Consider the following 18,398-nt stretch of genomic DNA (forward strand, 5'->3'; position numbering starts at 1 on the left):
AGAGCTGGGTGACCCCTTCTCTGTGGTCACCCCCCCGCACTCCAAAGCCTTAAGTCAGTGAGAAACCGGCCCTGCCCCCAGACCATGTGGGAGTCCAGGTTTCAAGACGTTCTTACCTTGTGAGGATATATTTGGACACAGGATCACTGTCTGTCTTCCCCCACCCTCGGCTGCCCAGCGCCTGGACCTAGTAGGGGCTCAACAAGTACTCGTCGGATGGAGGGATGATTGGATGAGTGAGGGGCGGGCAGTTTCTCCGGGCTGGGGAAGAACCGCCTTCCCCGCTGGCAAGAGGGTGCGGCGAGAGCTGCGGCCCGCGGGCCGGGGGGTCCCGGGCTCGGCCCTCGGGGGCGTGTCTTCCCGACCCGAACGCGGCCGCCCCGAGAGGCGGGCAGCGGGCGCGCGGGAGCCGCAGAGGGCGGGCGGCGGCGAGCATGGAGCGCGAGCTGGAGGCGCTGGCGGCGCGGCCCGCGCGCCCGGCCGAGACGCCCTTCCAGGCGCTGGTGGAGGCGGCGGGCGGCCGCGGGCAGGTGCTGCTCGTGGGCGAGCTGTGGGAGCGCGAGCAGAGCCGCGCACTGCTGCGGGACTTCGCTCGGGCCGTGTTCCCACCTGAGCCGGCGGCGGCCAAGCCGGGCGGAGCGGCGACCGAGAGCGCGGGCCCCGGGGCGGCGCGCGGGGCGCAGAGGGCGCCGGGGGCTGCGGCGCGCGCCATCCGCTCACCGCTTGTCTTCGTGCTGTGCCGCGAGTCGTCGCTGGCTGCCCGGGAGCCGCGGCGCCGCCTGCGGGAGATGCTGCGGGACGTGCGCGGCAGGCGGCGAGCCGGCGCGGCACTGGTCGGGGTGCTGGTGGCGGAGGCCGGGCCGGAGGACGCGGTGACGCTGGGGCTGCGGCTGCTGGAGGCTCTGCTACATACCGTGTTCGGCCGCCAGCCAGGCGGCCCGGTGCAGGCGGCCGCCTACTGTCCCGGCTGCCCGGCCTCTAGTCTGGCCGTCCAGGCGGCCGCCTGCAGGGCCCTGCAAGCCGCCGGGCCCGGGCGACCAGGTGAGACTGCGCGGGCGGGATGAGGCTGGAGGGAGTCCCGAGGCTGGGCCCCTTTACGCCGTCCTCCTCTGTCACTGAACACCGAGGTAAACTGAGGCTCAGAGCAGATTGGTGCCTCGCAGCATGCCTCTCAGCTAGCGGAGAGCTGGCCAAGGACCAGAGGTCGAGTCTCTCCTGGGAGAATCCGGAGTGCACGGAAGATGCCCCGAGGGCTTGGAAAGCCGAGGCGATGAGTAGGAGGTCGGAGAAGAGGGTGGAGAGAAGGTTTGGGATGGGCGGGGAAGGGGAAAGAAATGAGAAAGCCTTAGGATGCGAAAGTTTCGAGGGAGGTGGGTGACAGAACTCGGACTAGGGGAGTTGGCAGCGCGGGATGCGTCGCGAGCTCTAGGAGAAATGACCCCTGCGTAGTGGACGCTTCATGCCCGCGGGGACTGCCAGGTGCCAGGGATTTGGAGTGTGGGGAGGTGCGCGGGACTGAGAAAATGTTCTTGCGCTTCCTGGCGGCCTACCAAGGTTCTGAACCCACTGCTGTCTCCTGCCTGCTGAGGCTACCTTTACCCACTCCACACACACTCTCCTAAAAGGTGGGGAGGAGAGTGACGGTCTTTTCCCAGCCCTGTGACTGCAGACATCCGCAGAAAGGTCAGAATCTCCTCCATCCTGGAACGCAAGGTTTTACAGGAACTGCAGTGCTCTAGGCTTAAAATACGAACATTCAGTATAGCTGGACCTGGCAAAACTGGGAGATCTTTGCGCTCCCCGGCTCCCTCTCCCGGCCCAGCTGGGCAGCCCTCCAAGCCCTGCAGCCTCTGGCTCTTAAGGAGTTAATGAAGACTGTGGCTGTGCGGTGCTTGGGGGCGTATTGATGTGTAAGCTAGGTAACGAGAGGTGCCGGAACTGGCCTGGGGGTGACAAGTCCAGTGCCAGCCTGGCGGGGCCAGTCAGCTGAGGGCCTCCCCTAACCTTTCTCTCTGGCAGGACCCCTTCCTTTTTCACTGTAGTTTTGAGGGTGGATTTTAAACTCAACTACGAGAATCCTGAAAGACAAAGACCAGGGAAATGCCCTGAGCTGGACTGCTGTTCAGATTGCTGTTCTAGCCCCTTTACTGACCTAGGGGCCCCATCCTGGGGCCAGAGGAAAGACGGGAATTCACACAATTTTTTTTGCACCGTATTGAGCTGATGTCTAAAAAATTCTCAGCCTGGGTGGCACCTGTGGCTCAAAGGAGTAGGGCGCCGGCCCCATATGCCGGAGGTGGCGGGTTCAAACCCAGCTCCGGCCAAAAACTGCAAAAAAAGAAAAAAAATTCTCAGCCTTTAGTCTCTTAGCCCTCCCCCATTCCAGGGAACAGCTTGCAATTCCTGAGAGCCTAGTTTGCTCTGGCCTCTGAAGCTGTAGCCTGAGCCTGAAAAGCCTTTTCTCCCCTCCTCTTCACCTGGCCAGTCCCATCTCATTCAGAAGGGAACGTCCTCCTGGAAGGCTTCCTTGGCTCTTCCTGCTCCGGTTTGCAAGTTTGCTAAGTGAAATCTGAGAACCTTTGCCCTCCTGCTCCTTAAGCCCTTACCACATGATTTTGTCACCGTTCGCTTGTGAGTTTAACCACGATTGCATTCCCATTTCCTGACACCCTGCCTGGAATGAGGAATGGGTGAATGAATCTTTGCTTCCTTTTAAACAAACAGTAACACTTATGAAATTTTAACATTTTTCCAGGGTAGCACTCTTATTATGTTAAATTCTTCCTACTTTTGTAAAAACATACTGAACAAAATAAAACCTTTCATTAATAACTTAATGTCATGAGTGTAATTATAACTCACTGCCCACCAGTTTCTTCACAGTTTCTGCAATGGGCAGTGCTATGATCCTTAAGCCAAGTGGATTAAATCACTAAGGTTTTGCTAGCAGTTGCATCTAGTTGTTATTATACATTTTCTGATCTTTTTCCTCATTGCCTGATGATAATTCTCATTCTTTTAGGTTGCTTGCCTTTGGCAGTGCCCTTTTACCTAGTTTATGGTGCCTAATCTAGCTGCCTTTGAGTTGAAATACTAAGGATCCAGTCTTGTTAGAACTGGGTGGTGCAAATTAAGAGTAAATAGATCTATCAGGTACAAGGCACACATTCTGGTGACAGGTACACTGAAAGGCCTTCAGCATGATGTAATTCATCCATGTAACATAAAACACTTGCATCTCTCCTAAATTTTTTGGAAATAAAAGAAGTAAATAGGCCCTGGGTAAAGATTATGAACAAAGATTTTCCTTGTTTGGGCTTCCTGGAGTCCCTTTTTTTTTAAACTTAGCTCCTGGTGACTTTATATGATTATTACAAAAATATAAACTAAATCTATTCCTTTTAAGAAATGGTTCGAGACTGGGCATACTGGCTCATGCCTGTAATCCTAGCACTCTGGGAGGCCGAGGCTGGTGGATCACTTGAGCTCAGGAGTTCAAGACCAGCCTGAACTAAGAGTGAGACCTTGTCTGTACTAAAAATGAAAAACTGAGGCAAGAGGATCATTTGAGCCCAAGAGTTTGAGGTTGCTGTGAGCTATGATGCCACAGCACCTACTGAGGGTGAAAAAGTGAGACTCTATCGCAAAAAGAAAGAAAGAAATGGTTTGAACTAAAAAGTAGAGGGAAAGTACAGCTCTTTGAGTATTTTCTTTGATGCCATGTAATTGTAATTAATTTTCATGTTATTTTTGTTGCTATAGTTTCCTTAATATGGTACCTACATTATAGGGCTTTTGTGAGGGCTTTTTTGAGATAATATAGATACAGCAATCATTTTTTTAGTTCCTTAATAAACTATAAAACCCACTCACTTTTGCAAATCAGCATTTTTGTGTTTTTGATCAGACCATTGAAACTAGGGCAGTTAATAGTTGAGGCTCCTGGTTTGCTAAACAAAATCTCTGTCTTTTGAAGCATGTAGCATCTGACCTCCTGACTCTGGGGTTTTGTGTTCTTTCTAGCAGAAGGACCGGGCCTTCCCAGACTGTTGGCCTGCTTTTCCTGGGGTCCCTGGAGCTGGAGGAAGGACCGGGATGTTTCTGCTTCCATCAGCCCAGCTCGGGGTGAGTGCTTCACCTCTGAGCTCCTATAGCTTGAGTGTGTGGGATTATGTGAGTATGTAGACATGAGGACCTTAGGGACAGAGTAGACTAATCCATGGAGCACTTGCAGTGAGCGCATGGGCTTAGTCAGGCTCTTTCCCCAGGAGCCTCTGCCTGATGTGGGGAGGGCTGTGATACATGTATTACCACATGCATGGCGGGGCCGGGGCGGGGGGATGCAGGATTCAGGAAGTATGGTGGAGCAAGTAACATTTGAACTTGGAATGGAGGGATTTTCATAGGCAGGAATGGGAAGATTTGGAGCACCCTGACTAAAGGCGTGACAGCACCATGTCATGCCCAGAAAAGGGACCACCATCAAGATCACCCAGAAGTGAGTTACAAAAGACCAGTGAGGCTGAACAGTTGGGACCAAGTCAGAGCCATGGATGCAAATCCTTCAGGAGTAAAGTGCTTCTGGAAATTTCTGAGCAGGCAGAGTGGGGGTGTGCTCAGAGGCCTGGCTGACCCATAGGAGCAGGGAGAGACAGAGGCTGAGCCCAGCTAGGCAGGGACTCAGCTGTCACAGGGGGATGACAGGCTACCTGGGCCCCACCCAGGCAGTGGGAATGGAGAGGAATTCATTTCTAGGACAAAGCTATCAGGCCACGAGGGAGAAGGCACCGAGAGGCACTAAGGTGCTGGTGCTGGGGTGAGGAAGATGGGAAGCACAATATCCGCCCCTTGTCTGAAGGGGGTCCTCCCCTCAATATCCCTCCCCTTGTCAGAAACCAGTGAGAGCACCAAACCCTGCGTATACACTTGTTTTTCCTATGTATACTTACCTATGATAAAATTTAATTTATAAATTAGCCATAGTTATTAATAACAACAATAATTAATATATAGAAAGAACAGGGGTGGTGCCTGTGGCTCAGTGAGTAGGGCACCAGCCCCATATACCAAGGGTGGCAGGTTCAAACCTGGCCCCAGCCAAACTGCAACAACAACAAAAAAATAGCCGGGCGTTGTGGTGGGCACCTGTAGTCCCAGCTACTTGGGAGGCTGAGGCAAGAGGTTCGCCTAAGCCCAAGAGCTGGAGGTTGCTATGAGCTGTGATGCCAGGCACTCTACCGAGGGCGACAAACTAAGACTCTGAAAAAAAAAAAAAAAATAGAAAGAACAGTTATAACAATGTACTGTAATAAAAGTTACGTGAATGTGGTATCTCTCTTGAAATATCTTATTGCACTGTACCATGGGTAACTGAAACTTCAAAAACTGAAACCACAGGTAAGAGGGACTGCAGTTCCCAGGGGAGCCAGTTGTAGCACTTGGAATGGACAAGACCTCACCCCAAGGTGCATGGAAAAGTATAGCTTTGTTACATAAATAGGTGGCAGTGGTTTAAAATAATTTTTTATTGTGTCTCTTCCTTTGAAACGAAAATCATTATTTAGTGTATCAGTCTTTATTGCTGCCTAATAAGTTACCACAAACTTAGTGGCTTCCAATGAATTGATTGGGCTCCTAGTATCTGGCTGGCTTCAGCAGGGGTTGCTGTCAACCCCAAAAGGCCCCTACAGTTCCTTCCTTTCCCAATCCCTCCTACAAGAGCTCTCCTTCAATCAGCAGGAGAATCTCCCTCTCCACTTGGCTAAGAGGAAGTCTTATGTAACCTAAGGTAATAGAGGGTGTTTACTAACCATCACCTTTGTCATATGAGGTACCCTAATCAATGTAGTGACAGTCATCATTTCCACAGAGCCCACCCACATTTGGAGGAGGGCTTTACACAGAGTCTCTGCAAATTTGGGAGCTGCCTTAGCATTCTACCTGTCACAGTCGAAGATTTAAAACATACACAAAAAAGAAAACAGAAATGAAAAAATTTTCATTTAATTTTATCACTCAGGTAGCTACAATCAATATTTTGGTGTAAGAGTATTATTTTTTTTTTTTTTTTTTTTGGTTTTTGGCCGGGGCTAGGTTTGAACCTGCCACCTCCGGCATGTGGGACTGACGCCCTACTCCTTGAGCCACAGGCGCCGCCCGAGACTATTTTATTTACCTGTCAATTTCTCTCTCTCTCTCTCTTTGTGCTATTTAAATTTTAATAAAGTCATTTCTATATAACATGTAATCTTGAAAATGCTGCAGATACAATATTCAATTGCAAAAATAGTAACTTCAACTACTCCATTATTTTGGATATATATGGAAACTAAGGAGAAAAAATTAAGCAAAGGAATTATTAGCAATTTTATATAAATCTTGGGTAACTTTCTTCTCTATGGTACATAACAAATCTCATGTAGAAGTGAATGTTTAAAATGCAAATGGCATTTATGGACGGACTATATATACATTTACAGATTAATAAACATAGGATATTATACTTACATACAGTTACACAGTCATTCCTTGCTTAATGACAGAGATGTGTTCTGAGAAATGTAATGTTAGGCAATTTCATCATTGTGCAAACATCACAAAGTGTGCTTACCCAAACCTAGATGGTCTAGCCTACTACACACCTAGGCTGTATAGCATAGCCTATTCTCCTAGGCTATAATACGGTACTGAATACAGTTGGAACAAAATGACAAGAATTTATGTTTCTAAACATAGAAAAGGTACAGTAAAAAAGAAAAAAAAAAGCAATGTAAAAGATAAAAATAGGCTAGATAGCCTATAATCCTAATACTGTGGGAGACCAAGGCAGGAAGATCACTTGAGGTCAGGAGTTCAAGACTAGTATGGGCAAGAGTGAGACCCCATCACTACTAAAAATAGAAAAAATTAGCCATGCACAGTGTCTTGCACCTGTAGTCCCAGCTGCTTTGGAGGCTGAGGCAAGAGGATCACTTGAGCACAGGAGTTTGAGGTTATAGTAAGCTATGATCATATCACTGCACTCTAACAAGACTCCAGATAAAAATAGTGCACCTCTATAGTGCACTTTCCATGAATAGAACTTGCAGGACTGGAAGTTGCCCTGGATGAGGCAGTGAGTGAGTGGTGAGTAATGTGAAGGCTGAGGACACTGTTGGATACTATTGTAGACTTTATAAACACTATATACATAGGCTATTCTAAACATATAAAAAATAGTTTTCTTCAGTAATTATGCTTTGCTTACTATAACTTTTTTTACTTTATCAACTTTTAAACATTTTTAAACGTTTTGACTCTTGTAATAACGCTTAGCTTAAAACACAAACAATGTATAGCTGTCTAAAATTTTTTTTTCTTTTTCTTTTTTTTTTTTTTTTTTTGAGACAGTCTCACTACGTCGCCCTTGGTAGAGTGCCATAGCGTCACAGCTCACAGCAACCTCAAACTCTTGGGCTTAAGCAATTCTCTTGCCTCAGCCTCCCAAGCAGCTGGGACTACAGGTGCCCACCTGTCTATTTTTTTGTTGCTGTTGTCATTGTTGTTTAGCAGGCCCAGGCCAGGCTCTAACCCCCCAGCTTCAGTGTATGTGGCTGGCGCTCTACCCACTGAGCTACGGGCGCCGAGCCTCTAAAAATATTTTTCTTTTATATCTTTATTCTATCATCTTTTTTCTGTTCAAATTTTTTTTGTTGTTTGTTTTTTTACATTTAAACTGTTATTTAAAAACTGAGGCACAGGGCGGTGCCTGTGGCTCAAAGAGTAGAGCGCCGGTCCCATATGCCGGAGTTGGCGGGTTCAAACCCAGCCCTGGCCAAAAACCACACACACACACAAAAAAAAAAAAACTGAGGCACAAACACACACATGAGCCTAGACCTGTGCAGGGCCAGGATCATCAATATTGCATCTTCACCTCCTCATCTTGTCCACTGGAAGATCTTTGGGGGCAATAACATGCAGGGAGCCATCATTTGCTCTAACAGTGCCTCCTGGAATGCATCCTGAAGGGCCGGCCTGAGACGGTTACACAGTTGTCATTTTTTTTGTAATTTTTTTTTTTTTTTACGAAGTAGAAGGAATATATTCTAAAACAATAATAAAAACGATAGAATAGGCTCTGCGCCTGTGGCTCAAGCAGCTAAGGCATCAGCCACATACACCTGAGCTGGCGGGTTGGAATCCAGCCCAGGCCCGCCAAACAACAATGACGGCTGCAACCAAAAAAGTAGCTGGGCGTTGTGGCAGACACCTGTGGTCCCAGCTACTCGGGAGGCTGAGGCAAGAGAATCACTTAAGCCCAGGAGTTGGAGGTTGCCGTGAGCTGTGATGCCACAGCATTCTACCCAGGGCGACAGCTTGAGGCTCTGTCTCAAAAAAACAAACTGTAATATAGTACATATATAAACCAATAGTATAGTTATTTATTATCCAGTATTATGTACTGTCTATGGTTGTGCTTTTAGATGACTGGTAATGAAGTAGGTTTGTTTACACCAGCATCATCACAACCATGTGAATAATGCATTGTGTAATGACATTAGGATGGCCACAGGTCACTAAACGGTGGGAATTTTTCAGCTCCATTATAATCTTATGGGACCACCATCATACGCATGGTCATCCTTGACCAAAACATCCTTACACAGTGTATGACTACATCCTGTTTTGAAATTTACTTTCTTCGGGCAGTGCCTGTGGCTCAGTGAGTAGGGCGCCGGCCCCATATGCCGAGGGTGGCGGGTTCAAACCCAGTCCCGGCCAAACTGCAACAACAAAAAAAAAAACAGCCGGGCGTTGTGGCGGGCGCCTGTAGTCCCAGCTGCTCTGGAGGCTGAGGCAAGAGAATCGCGTAGGCCCAAGAGTTAGAGGTTGCTGTGAGCCGTGTGACGCCACGGCGCTCTACCCGAGGGCAATACAATGAGACTCTGTCTCTACAAAAAAAAAAAGAAATTTACTTTCTTCATCAATAACATTGTGACTGTCTATCCATGGCAATAATTATATATTTTTTATATACCTTTTATCTTTTATCTTTTTTTTTTTTTTGAGAGAGAGCCTCACTCTGTCAGCCTGGGTAAAGAGCTGTGGTGTCATAGCTCACAGCATCCTCAAACATTTGGGCTCCAGCAATCCTCCTGCCTCAGCCTCCTGAGTAACTAGGACTATAGGTGCCCACTACAACACCTGGCTAGTTTTAGTAGAGGTGGAGTCTCACTCTTGCTCAGGCTGCTCTTCAACTTCTGAGCTCAAGCACCTGCCTCAGGCTCCCTGAGTGCTAGGATTACAGGTGTGAGGCACTGCTCCAGGCTTATTTTATCCTTTTTGAGGTAATTGTAAACCAACATGCAGTTGTAAGGAATCATACAGAGAGATCCCAGGTACACATTGTCCAGTTTCCCCAGTGGTAACATCCTGCAAAACTATAGTGCAATATCACAACCAGGATACTGACATTGATACCATCCACAGATTTTATTCCGGTTGCCCCCATTTTACTTGTTTCTCATTGGTGTGAATGTGTGTGTGTATGTGTAGTTTGAGACATTTTTAGTGACCGAATCCCATCACAGGGTGAGCCTCAGTTTACTTAACAGTCCCATTTGGATGTTGAATCTCCATGCTTTCTGCTGCAGGTAAGAAACCATGGCTCAAACTAGCAGGAGCAGTAAAGGGATCTGTTATCTCACCTAGAAGAGGGTCCAGAGGTAGAGGCAGCTTCAGAGTTGGCCAACGCGGAGGCAGGGTTCAATGACCCCGCGAAGGATGCATGGGCTTCCCTTCTGTCTGAGGGGCCGTCCTCAGTGCTGCTCATGCTGGTAGCAAGATGGCTGCAGCAGCTCCACTAATTCTAACTATTCCTTAGGATAAAATCCTAGATGTGGAATTGCTGGGTCAACGGGTTTGTACATTTTTAAGGTTTTTGATATGTATTTTGCTTTGTTTTTTAAGTAGATATTCACTGAGACCAACTTCCTCTTTTTCATTCCTGGCTTACTCACTCATGAACTTTATCATCTGATTGGGTGAGTTCTTCTCCTGTGTTCCAGATAATTCCCAGGAGCCTGAAGAGGAGCTCGCGCTAACAGCCATGTTTCCCAATGGAGACTGTGAGGACCCTGGAAGGGGGTCAAAAGCCCAGGATGGAGTCGTCTACACTCCTGCTGAACCTGCTGGAGACTCGAGATGAATGAAGACTGGACCTTTGGGCTGTCCCTGGTTCTAACCTACACCTACAGAGCTGTCTCTGGCTCTTTCTCTCTGATCCTCCACGTCTCCACGTTGGCTTTAGCCCGTGGTATCTACAACAACCCCACCTGCTTGGGGGATGGACCATTCAGAGTTACCAGCTAGACAGAGGGACTTATTAAGACAAGCTGGACCCAGAAAAATGTATCCCCTGGGAACCTACTCCCCACTTAGCATGTGTTAACTTTTTGATCGCAGGGAGGTTATTTTGTCTCTCTGGGCCTCGCTTTCTCTGAGCCATTGAGACAGATGACTTTCTGCTTTGAGGCTGTGCAGTGCTGTGGGACCCCGTGGTGTTTTCGCTGTGCTCTGGGCCCGTACAGGAGCATCCATTGCTTAGAGTACAGCTGGAAAGAACTGTGGACCAGAAGTCATCAGATCTGAGGCATAGCCTTGGACATGTCATTCATTCTCTGGGGCTTCCGTTTCCCAAATGCATGAAGGGGCTACCAGTCCAGAGGCCTTCAACTGGACACAGGCTGCCCCTCCAAGCAACACTGGAATGTGTGTGTTGGGGGAAGTCACTGTGACTGTGGGGTACCCCCAGCATTTTGTGGGTATTCCACAAAGTGCAGGACAGCCTCCAACAGCATAGACTTAGTCTACTCAAAATGCCAATTATGACACCTTTGAGGAAACTCTGCATGAGCCAACTTTTCCTCCCTATCAACGAGCACCCCAGAGCAGAGAGGGTCAGGTTTTCAGGGACTGGGCTCCCAGAACAAGCCAGAATAAAGAAAGACCACACTGTAGCCTTGGGGATCCCCTGAGCCAGGGCCGAGACAGTCAGTGTGGTGTAGGGCCAGGACAGAAATAGCTGTGCACACCTGTGAAAAGAAAGCCTTTTTCGGGCAGCGCCTGTGGCTCACTCCGTAAGGCGCCGGCCCCATATACCAAGGGTGGCAGGTTCAAACCCGGCCTCGGCTGAACTGCAACCAAAAAATAGCTGGGCGTTGTGGCGGGAGCCTGTAGTCCCAGCTACTCGGGAGGCTGAGGCAAGAGAATCGCTTAAGCCCAGGAGTTGGAGGTTGCTGTGAGCTGTGTGAGGCCACGGCACTCTACTGAGGGCCATAAAGTGAGACTCTGTCTCTACAAAAAAAAAAAAAAGAAAGCCTTTTTCTTTCTCATGCTGACCTTGACTTTCTATGCCAAGTCCTTTGAGGATGAGAATATTGGGCAGTGTCCATGGCACAAAAAAGAAGGAAAGGTAGGAGTGCAAGATGCGTGAGCATAGGACTTGCTCTAGATCACAGTCCTAGGCCAAGATCAAAGTAGACAAAGCTCAGAAGTTCCTGAATCTTACGTGTCTGAGCCTAAGAGGTGGGAGGGCTGTCTGTCCACTCGTAGCAGAAGCTCTGCATCACCTTGGTTTTTCTTGCCTGCCCCTGGAGAAATATAGAATCTTTGGAATGGCAAGTGCAACTCCTGATCTTCCTAGTGGGAAGCACTGTCCAAGGGAAGTGGCCGCATACATTCACTCACTTGTGCGTGATTCGCTCTGCAACACACTGTTTGCTGCGTGTCCTGTGAAGTGCTGCATAACTGGCCATTTCAGCTCTTCCCTGTGGTAGTGCCAAACTGTGCGACATGAACATGCTTTTGGTTGAGGGTCTCTATGATATTAAAGAGGGGCCCTCCTTGCACTGTGCCTCAGTTTTTTCTTCATAATAATGAGCCTCATTCTATCCCTGCCTCATGGAGAGAGTGTGAGGACAAGCAGGATGACATCTTTACATTTGAGGTTGTTTGTCAGGAGCCTTTTTTTTTTTTTGCAGTGTTCGGCTGGGGCTGGGTTTGAACCCGCCACCTCCGGCATATGGGGCCAGCGCTCTATTCCTTTGAGCCACAGGTGCTGCCCCAGGAGCCTTCATTTTAATAATGCAGGGCTGCCAGGTGTGGTGGCATGCGGGAGGCTGAGACAGAAGGACTTAAACACAGGAGTTCAAGGTTACTGTGAGCTATGATTGCACCTGTGAATGGGTATAGCACACCGGCTAGTCAAGACCCCATCTCAAAATTTAAAAAAGTAATAATGTAATGCAGGGGTGTCTCACCAATAGATTGACCCAGCTGGCCTCCTTCTGTGCAACAATGAACTCAATGAATTTTGACTCATTGATTTTAATTGATTTTGTTTTGAAATGAGGAGACATGTATTTTTGAAGCTGCTATATTTTTCTATTTCTCTATTTCTTTGTAATAATTGGGTTGAAGTTTTATGATTTGGTGCTGGGAGGGAGGTTTTTTTTTTTTTTTTTTTGCAGTTTCCGGCTGGGGCTGGGTTTGAACTCGCCTCCGGCATATGGGGCCGGCGCCCTACCCCTTTGAGCCACAGGCACCGCCCGAGGGAGGTTTTTTTAATTTAGAAATTTGTCTAAGGCAGAAGTTATGAGATTCCAAAATCTTTCATTTGTTGCCAATGTTTGGAACTTGGGAGGTTGCACATAAAAATTAATAATCAAGTTTTCTGGGTGGAGGGTGGGGCATGTTTCCAGTTTGCTGCATTTCCCCACCCCCTTCTACCTCTGGTCCCTCACTCCCTGCCCACCCCCTTCTACCTCTGGTCCCTCACTCCCTGCCCACCCCCTTCCACCTCTGGTCCCTCACTCCCTGCCCACCCCCTTCCACCTCTGGTCCCTCACTCCCTGCCCACCCCCTTCCACCTCTGGTCCCTCACTCCCTGCCCACCCCCTTCCACCTCTGGTCCCTCACTCCCTGCCCACCCCCTTCCACCTCTGGTCCCTCACTCCCTGCCCACCCCCATCCCACACTGCCCTTCACTTGTAGAGGACACCTGCCAGTGTGGGGCTGGGTGGGCATTTGAGCTTGTAGCCTTTGGTCTAAAGGTGGTTTACACATTGTCTTTTCATTACAGTCAGTGTTTCCTATGAAAAGTTGAAGGGAGAAAGTCTTTGTTTACTGAAATGGATTCCACCTCCCAACTGACAAAATAGGCCTAAACTTGTCTCGGCTTCCTTGAGATGGGTACTGTGGGCACTATCTTTATAGGGACAGACTGTTACTTTCTAGCAAACAGGTGCCAGAAGGGATGACCTTGGTATAAGTGTCTTCTCTGAAGGACTTTAAGAAGGCACAAAGGTTGAGGTGGGCCTATTTGCGGGAGGAGACCCTAGATTAGGTCAAGGGTCCCGGGAGCAGTCAGCAGCAGGCCTCCAGCAAGGTCATAGTCTGGGCTTTCAAGTACTAATCTTTCTAATTCTGCAGGGTTGTGCCCCTTCTGACTTGAGTTGATAGTTCATTCTCTCTAATAAAACCAAACAATACCTCATTGGTATCTTATCAAAAACAGAAAAGCATTCTTCCCCTTCATTCTCTCGCTATTTTTTTTTTTGAGACAGACTCTACCTTTGTTGCCCTAGGTAGAGTGTGAGTAGAATGCCATAGTGTCACAGATCACAGCAACCTCAACCTCTTAGGCTCAAGCAATTCTCTTGCCTCAGCCTCTTGAGTACCTGGGACTACAGGCACCTGCCACAATGCCCAGCTGTTTTTAGTGTGAGGTCTCACTCTGGTTCAGGCTGGTCTGAAACTCATGAGCTCAGGCAATCCACCCACCTCAGCCTTCCAGAGTGCTAGGATTACAGGTGTGAGCCATCTCACCTGGCCCTCTCTCTCTTTTTTTTTTTTTTGTTTCGGCAGTATTTGGCCGGGGCTGGGTTTGAATCCGCCACCTCCAGCATATGGGGCCTGTGTCCTACCCCTTTGAGCCACAGGTGCCGTCCCCTCTCTTTTTTTTTAATGTCAATATTCATTTTGGTCAAGTCTGTTGGTGTTTTTATTTTTGTTTGTTTGTTTGTTTTGTTGAGACAGTCTCTGTCTCCTGGCTAGAGTGCCATGGCATTAGCCTAGCTCATTGTAACCTCAAATTCCTGGGTTCCAGTGATCCCCCTGCCTCAGATTCCCTAGTAGCTGAGGGCACGCATGACTCCAGGCACGCATGACTATACCCAGCTAATTTTTCCGCTTTTAGTAAAGATGGAGTCTCACTTTTGCTCAGGTTGGTCTCAAACTCCTCCTAAAGTGCAGGGATTACGGGTTTGAGTCACTGAACCCGTGCTGCCTTCATTCTTAAAGAAGGGACAGGAAATCTGGGCAAATGGTGGAAGCCCCTGGAATAGTCTCTGCCCTGGTTGACATCCCCACAGCTCTACTGCTGGGATTAAAGATTGTGTAGCTTAGCTGAACGTTGTGGCAGGCGCCTGAAGTCCCAGGCGCCTGAAGTTACTTGGGAGGCTGAGGCAAGAGAATTGCTTGAGCCATAGAGTTTGAGGTTGCTGTGAACTGTGATGCCGTGGCTCTCTACCAAGGGAAGCAAAGTGAGACTCTGTCTCAAAAAAAAAAAAAAGAAAGATTGTGTGAGTAGGGCGCCGGCCCCATATACCAAGGGTGGCGGGTTCAAACCCGGCCCCGGCCAAATTGCAACAAAAAATAGCCGGGCATTATGGCCGGCGCCTGTAGTCCCAGCTACTCAGGAGGCTGAGGCAAGAGAATTGCCTAAGCCCAGGAGTTGGAGGTTGCTGTGAGTTGTGATGTCACAGCACTCTACTGAGGGCAACAAAGCCAGACTCTGGTTCTAAAAAAAAAAAAGATTGTGTAGCTAGGAAACATAAGCAAATATTTAAAAATATTTTTTTTTTTTGGTTTGAGATTCATTGAGGATACAAAGAATTACATTACACTGATTGCATTTGTTAGGTAAAGTCACTCTTATAATTGTGTCCCACCCCCAAGAGGTAACCCCTATCTGTAACCCCTATCATCCTCCCTCCTCCCTCCTCCCCTCTCCCCACTCCCTTATTCCCCTGCCCCCCACCTTTCTCTTATGAGGGTGTGTATTAGATCATCTACTGCCCTCACTTTAGAATTGATGAGATTTTTTAAAGGCAGCATTCAGCTTGGTATATAGGAGTGTGTGTGTGCACTTGTGTACACATGCATGTTTCACCAGAGCTAAAGTGGCCTCAACTGGGTCTCAGAGAATGCTTTGTACTAGTGTGCCCTATTTTTGTTCTCCTCTCAACATGTTTGTTTCTAAACTGCAGAGAAGTCCCTCTGTTGTCAAATTAAAAGCTCCTTAGCAAACCTGCAAAGGGGCTAAGACCTGAGATCCCAAACCTCTTACCTGGCAGAGAACTAAGGATGCAACCTCACTAGGGAAGGTTAATGACAACCCAGTTAAGTTGAAAGTGTAGCAGAATTACCCTGCAGGGTATTGCTCCCTGCATTCGGGAGGCCTGGACTTTGTCCTGTTTGTATGGCAAACACAACACAGTGAGCAAATGTCAGAAGTGGGCTGTTTGCACCCAAAGGCTACATAACTCCTTCTGACCTGGTTTTGTGTGTGGGTGGATCAGGATTGGGATGGATGTGGAATTTGGCCTGGGCAGGCTGCCACTTGTGTAACCTTAGAGTTCAGGAAGAAATGGGGGACGAGGCAGGGTGGATGACCAGGATCTGACATGGACCCTTCAGATGCCTTTGGCCTGACACAAAGCCGTCTGGTTCTCTTATTTTAAATTGCACGAGAACTTTATGGACACCTTGTATTTGGGGCTAAGACAGAGACTGCTCCCTGGGTCATGCCACATTTCACAGGGTATGTGCCTGGAATCCCACTGTGGAGGGAGGGAGGGACCAGGGCATAGGGTAGCTCAGGTCCAGAGTCAGGCTGGGTGTTGAGACCACTGTGGGACTATGTCTTTGACAAGGGCAAGAGCCTTGTCTGGCTTTCCCCTTATGCTCCACAGCCCCAGCTGGTGCTTCTGCCACAAATGCAAACGGAGAACTGTCTGTTCTCTGATGAGTGAAATCCAGAGACCCTCAGGGAGGGCTTGTTTTTTCCTTACTCTGCATTTAGCTGGAGTAATAAGGCACTGAGCATAGGCCTGTGACCTAGGCCACTTTGAGTCCTGGTTGCAAAACCTGAATCTCTGCCTTGTAGCCCTAAGTTCCTTCTCTTCCTGACTTACCTTGATCATTACCAAACCCCAGGCTAACCTCTCCCTGACCACTTGCTGTCCCAAGAATTTCTTGTCACCTGCTGCAGAACCCCTTGGTGCCAGGACAGCCACTCCTAGCCCCTTGTTTCCTGATAGGAGTGAGTCACACCGTCACTCTCCACACCCCTATCTGGCCTAGCACGTGGGTGTCCACAAAGATCACGTGCAATTTTAAATTAGGGAACCAAGGTGGCACTCATAGCTCAGTGGGTAGGGCGCTAGCCACATACAACGAGGCTGGCTGGCCCAGGCCAGCTAAAAAAACAATGACAACTGAAAAAAAAAAAAAATAGCCAGGCCTTGTGGTGGGTGCCTGTAGTCTTAGCTACTTGGGAGGCTGAGGCAAGAGAATCGCTTAAGCCCAAGAGTTTGAGGTTGCTGTGAGCTGTGACATCACAGCACTCTACCCAGGGGGACAGCTTGAGACTCTGTCTCAAAAAAAACTAAATAATAATAATAATAATAAGGGAACCAGAGGACTTTGTCTCAGGCCAAAGACCTTGAAGCAAGCCCAATGGGCAGGGCCTGAATAGGATGTCAGAGGAACAAGGCCTGGGAAAGGGTCTAAACCAGCCCTAAGAGAAATCAAACACGCACATATGCAGCTTAATATTTTCTGGTAGCTACACTAGAAAAAAGTAAAAAGAAACAGGTGAGATTAATTTTAATAATATATTTTATTTAGCCCCAAATATCCAAAATATTGTTTCAACTGTTAATTATTCATGAGACATTTTGCATTCTCTTTTGCATGCTAAATCTTTGAATTCTGTATGAATTTTACACTCGCAGCCCAATATAGTAAAGTTCCATCAGAAAAATTTGATTTGCATTTAGATTTTATTAAATTCATACCCTCAAGCTGGGTATACCTATAGTCTTAGCTACTGGGGGAGGCTGAGGTGGGAGGATTGCTTAAACCCAGGAGTACAAGGCTGCAGTGAGCCGTGATCCTGCACTGCACTCCAGCCTGGGCAACAGCAAGATCCACATCATTAAACTGTTCCAGATATACTTAAAAGTTTTCCAGTAACTGAATTGAGTATCTATTTTTAAATTTCAATTAATTAAAAATAAAATTTAGATTTCAGTTCCTCAGTTGCATTAGCTACATTTCACGAGCTCAGCAGCACCTACTGCTGGTGGTTACCCAAACAGACAGCAGTTGGCTAGCACAGGGAAGACAGGCTAGAGAAGTGTCTTGGGGGTTACTGTGGTTTTCAAGACAGCTGCCTCCCTCCCCCTGTCCTCGCTTGCCCAGACCTGGCTTGTCATCCCAGACCCTTGGGCAAAGGCATCGCTGCCTTCCGAAGTCAGCTCGGGCAAGACGACCTCTCATGGCCAGGAAAGGACTTGTGGTCCTCAGAGGGAAGAGAACCCAGTTCCTCCGATGGCTTCACATCCGTTTGTGCATCAGTCTACCCAGACCAATTCCAGCCACCTTGAGGAGTTTCCCTCTAACGACGTACCCATCCTCGGTCACTCTGCTGTGTATCATCACATCTCTGCCCCCCACGAATAAATGGTTTTACTACAAAATCGTGCGGCACGCGTGTCGTATGTGAAACAGGCAACCAGCTCGCGACCGAGTCGCCGGCGGTCTGTGTTTTATTGAACGTCGCTGGGTTCCTCCTGTGGCCCGGCCAGGTCTACCCACCATGCAGGAGAGGCTGGGGCGTGCGAGGCAGAGCGGGGCTTTGATTTCGGGACTCCGACACCCGGACACCCCGGTACCTGCCCTTTCCTCCGAGCTGCTCAAAAGTCAATCAAGAGATTCTGGATGGCAGCACTGCAGCTCCTAAGACCCCGGGCGTGGAACCGCGGCGGGCGGGGGGGCGGGGTGGTCTCAGGGCTCGCCCCGCCCCGAGGCCTCCCAGTCTCGGAAGCACCGCGCCCACTAGCGGCCACTACAGGAGCTGCCGGGGGCAGCCCAGACGTGAGCGCCGCAGCTCCAGGCCGCCACGCGGGAAGGAAAGCGCTTCCCCGGGCCGGGCACCCGCGTGACTTCCTCCCTTCAAGCTGACGAGGCCCACAGCCCAGTCGATACCTGTGTGAAACCACAGATGACCTCGGTTGGGCTTTGAGACGTTTTGTGTCACTCATTAATTTGGAGGGAGATGGTTTGTGAAC

The 18,398-nt window shown here is 48.7% G+C and overlaps 1 protein-coding gene across 2 annotated transcripts; it reads left to right on the forward strand.

The window, feature by feature from the left end:
* Positions 1-356: 356 nt before the first annotated feature.
* C7H2orf72 (chromosome 7 C2orf72 homolog) lies at positions 357-12,833 on the forward strand. 2 transcript variants are annotated; one of them, XM_053598088.1, is made up of 3 exons: positions 357-1,041; positions 4,027-4,125; positions 10,050-12,833. In XM_053598088.1, the coding sequence occupies exons 1-3, from the start codon at positions 435-437 to the stop codon at positions 10,187-10,189; spliced, it is 846 nt and encodes a 281-aa protein (XP_053454063.1). In that variant the 5' UTR covers positions 357-434; the 3' UTR covers positions 10,190-12,833. The 2 variants fall into 2 exon arrangements, with proteins under 2 accessions (XP_053454063.1, XP_053454062.1); XM_053598087.1 differs by having other exon boundaries at positions 359-1,041; positions 4,024-4,125.
* Positions 12,834-18,398: the final 5,565 nt, after the last annotated feature.

This window comes from Nycticebus coucang, chromosome 7 (assembly GCF_027406575.1).
Source record: "Nycticebus coucang isolate mNycCou1 chromosome 7, mNycCou1.pri, whole genome shotgun sequence".
NCBI classification, from domain to species: domain Eukaryota; kingdom Metazoa; phylum Chordata; class Mammalia; order Primates; family Lorisidae; genus Nycticebus; species Nycticebus coucang.

Excerpts from the sequence above, each read along its gene's own strand:
- C7H2orf72 (XM_053598087.1), top strand. The coding sequence starts at position 435 with ATGGAGCGCGAGCTGGAGGCGCTGGCGGCGCGGCCCGCGCGCCCGGCC. Across the intron at positions 1,042-4,023 it reads CGCCGGGCCCGGGCGACCAG|CAGAAGGACCGGGCCTTCCC; the intron begins GTGAGACTGCGC and ends TGTTCTTTCTAG. Across the intron at positions 4,126-10,049 it reads TTCCATCAGCCCAGCTCGGG|ATAATTCCCAGGAGCCTGAA; the intron begins GTGAGTGCTTCA and ends CCTGTGTTCCAG.